The sequence below is a fragment of the Montipora foliosa genome, chromosome 1 (genome assembly GCF_036669935.1).
Source record: "Montipora foliosa isolate CH-2021 chromosome 1, ASM3666993v2, whole genome shotgun sequence".
NCBI classification, from domain to species: Eukaryota; Metazoa; Cnidaria; class Anthozoa; order Scleractinia; family Acroporidae; genus Montipora; species Montipora foliosa.
In genome coordinates this window covers 46,393,737-46,396,236 of record NC_090869.1, presented here as the reverse complement: position 1 = coordinate 46,396,236, position 2,500 = coordinate 46,393,737, and the positions used below count along the sequence as shown (strand labels likewise).

The window sequence follows — 2,500 nt, the reverse complement described above, 5'->3', positions numbered from 1 at the left end:
GGATTACGGACGAATTGCGATCAACCAGTTGATGGCAGTAATGGAAAAAGGTGATCCAGTTATGATTTTCGCAGGTTATCCCGCCGAAATGAAGGAATTTTTGAGTGCAAATCCAGGTCTAAGTTCAAGAATAAAATATAAATTCACTTTCCCGAATTACTCCATGCAAGAGATGGCAACAATTCTTGAAAATGGAATCAGGGAGAGTGGATATCGATATGAAGGAGAAACTAGCCTTGCTGACATCCTCGAGAAAGAAACAACAAAAGAGGTACGGAATCAGCAAAATGGAAGGCTTGCTAAAAACATTTTAGGGGAGGCCATCATAAATTTAAGCAGCCGTCTCTCGTTTGAGGACCACGGTGCGAGGCTCTTGACCCTCGGAGATGAGGACGTAATCCATGGGTGTCGGGCTTTTTGTGAGCCAATTGAACCACCATGTCAGGATACCACAGGATCCGAAAGTACAGAGCCAAAATGATGGGGTTTTTTACCTTGATCGATTAAGTTTTTTCACTTTAGAGTTTTTAATACCAATAGTTAATAATAATAGTTAATAACAGCAACACTGAATTTCTCCTTTGTGTACCTTGTAGCATGAAAATTTTGAGGGTTCTACTGTTTGCGAATTTTGCGGATTGACCTCGATCCCCAGAAATTAGTTCCCGCAGAAATAAACCCACAAAATAAAACGCCGCAAGAATTAACTCCCTTCAGTCCAATTAAAAACTCTGCTTTTAAACCAGAAAGTACTCGTCTTTCAAAAAATCCACCGCATTAAGGATTCCACCCCAACTTGTAGTAATACTTTTATTCCATGATCCAATACACATAATGAATTGGTAGTCTGAAAACTTCTTTGTATGTTGATCGAAACTTTGTAGTAATCTTGGTTATTACCTGAATTTGACTTCTTCTACATTACTCATGACAAGTTACGCCGGGATGGAACAAGGTTCACTGATACATTATAAATCTCTTTCCGAGCAATGTACTTAATAATGTTCAAACGTGCACATCAGTAAATATGTATCTATTACAGAACTAAAATAAGCCAAACGTTGCAAGCAATAATGTGTTGTTGTAAAAAGGGTTTTGACGATCGATGCAGGGTTAGCACTTGGAACATTTCTGAAATTTAATGTTGATACTTGCCAATAAAACCTATCTATTGTGACTTTTCCTTTTCATCATACGACCGAGATAATCGCTTGTAATTTTCTGAGGCAAATTGATCGTTCAGCAAAGAGAATTTATAAGTATTAATTACAGATGAACGCAAATATAACACATAACACGTTACTGGGAAAACAGTATGTTTTAGAAGAATGTATTTTAACATGGAAACGATTACTGGTATAGTAATATATAAATGTAGGCCAGCCTAAAAGCGTAGCTCCTGAGCCGGGTTGTTCAGAGCCCGATTTAGCTAGCCCCGGCAGGGAAAGGTAGAATTTTGATTTGGGTTTTTTTTGGACTTTGCTGTGAGCTTTTCTGTATATTGTTTGGCCTCCTGTTTTTAGTTTTAACAATTACCATATACACAAAACAAAGCAGCGAAAAACAGTGGTATGGAAGAAAAAGTTATAAATCGATTAATATTTAATACTCGGTTAGCGTCAACCGGCTTCCGAACAACCTGGCCCTGTTTTCAATAGGTCAACCTGACATGCGCCCAAGATCCAATTGAAAAACCAGTTCTTGGACAGCGGTCAATTTAAAGCTGGTAAAGCCAGTCAATTTAGAGCTGTAAACTTGAGCCTGCGATATGGTCACATGATACTGGTCAGCGGATACCTTGCATTGACAGGTGTCAATTGATCATAATATGGATGTCCAATATCATAGAAGTACACGGTAAACCATGGCTGCACGTCTCTGTCAACCTATTATTTGGACTATGGCCGCCATGTTGCGCTACTCCGTCGTCGTCGTCGTGCGTTCACGCCCACGAGCAATACGGAGAATTACCTGGTACTTTGTGCGGGTGGGTCGAGGATTCACGCGATGCAATTTATGGCACGTAGGTAGATATCTACTTCGAAATTTGAACTACTCGATAAAGGATCGATTTCTCCAGTAAGGATTTGAAGTTGTTCTGCATTCAGAGGGCAATTTGGTTCTAACAAAGTCACAATGTTATTTTCATCATTGTCAGCTGCACCCATAGCTAGACTGCCACTTTCCACACCATAGACGGTTAAATCAGGGTTCCTAATGTCTTGAACAGCAGTGTACCCACCATAATCGTCACTTAACACTCCAGCTACCCATATCTGGTAAGGAGATTGGTTCCCTTCTGTACTTACACTATGGTGGTTCCAGCCTAGCCGAAATTCCTCTAGAGCTCGGTTCAGCCTTGGAAGGAACACATAGTGAAGGCAGAAAACGTCCGTATCATTAGAAAGGTCTAGAAGCCCTTCGTTCTCCATAACATTGAAAACTGTATAGAAGCTACACAGGCAACATCGTGTGGTGTCTCTATGCAACCTCTCTATGC

General features: G+C 40.2%; 1 protein-coding gene across 1 annotated transcript; it reads left to right on the top strand.

Moving 5' to 3' along the window:
- The first annotated feature begins 40 nt into the window (after positions 1–40).
- LOC137970060 (stage V sporulation protein K-like) lies at positions 41–481 on the top strand. The gene has a single exon (XM_068816525.1). The coding sequence runs from the start codon at positions 41–43 to the stop codon at positions 479–481; it is 441 nt and encodes a 146-aa protein (XP_068672626.1).
- The last annotated feature ends 2,019 nt before the right edge of the window (positions 482–2,500 follow it).

Coding starts and splice junctions, on each gene's coding strand:
- LOC137970060 (XM_068816525.1), top strand. CDS start 41: ATGGAAAAAGGTGATCCAGTTATGATTTTCGCAGGTTATCCCGCCGAA.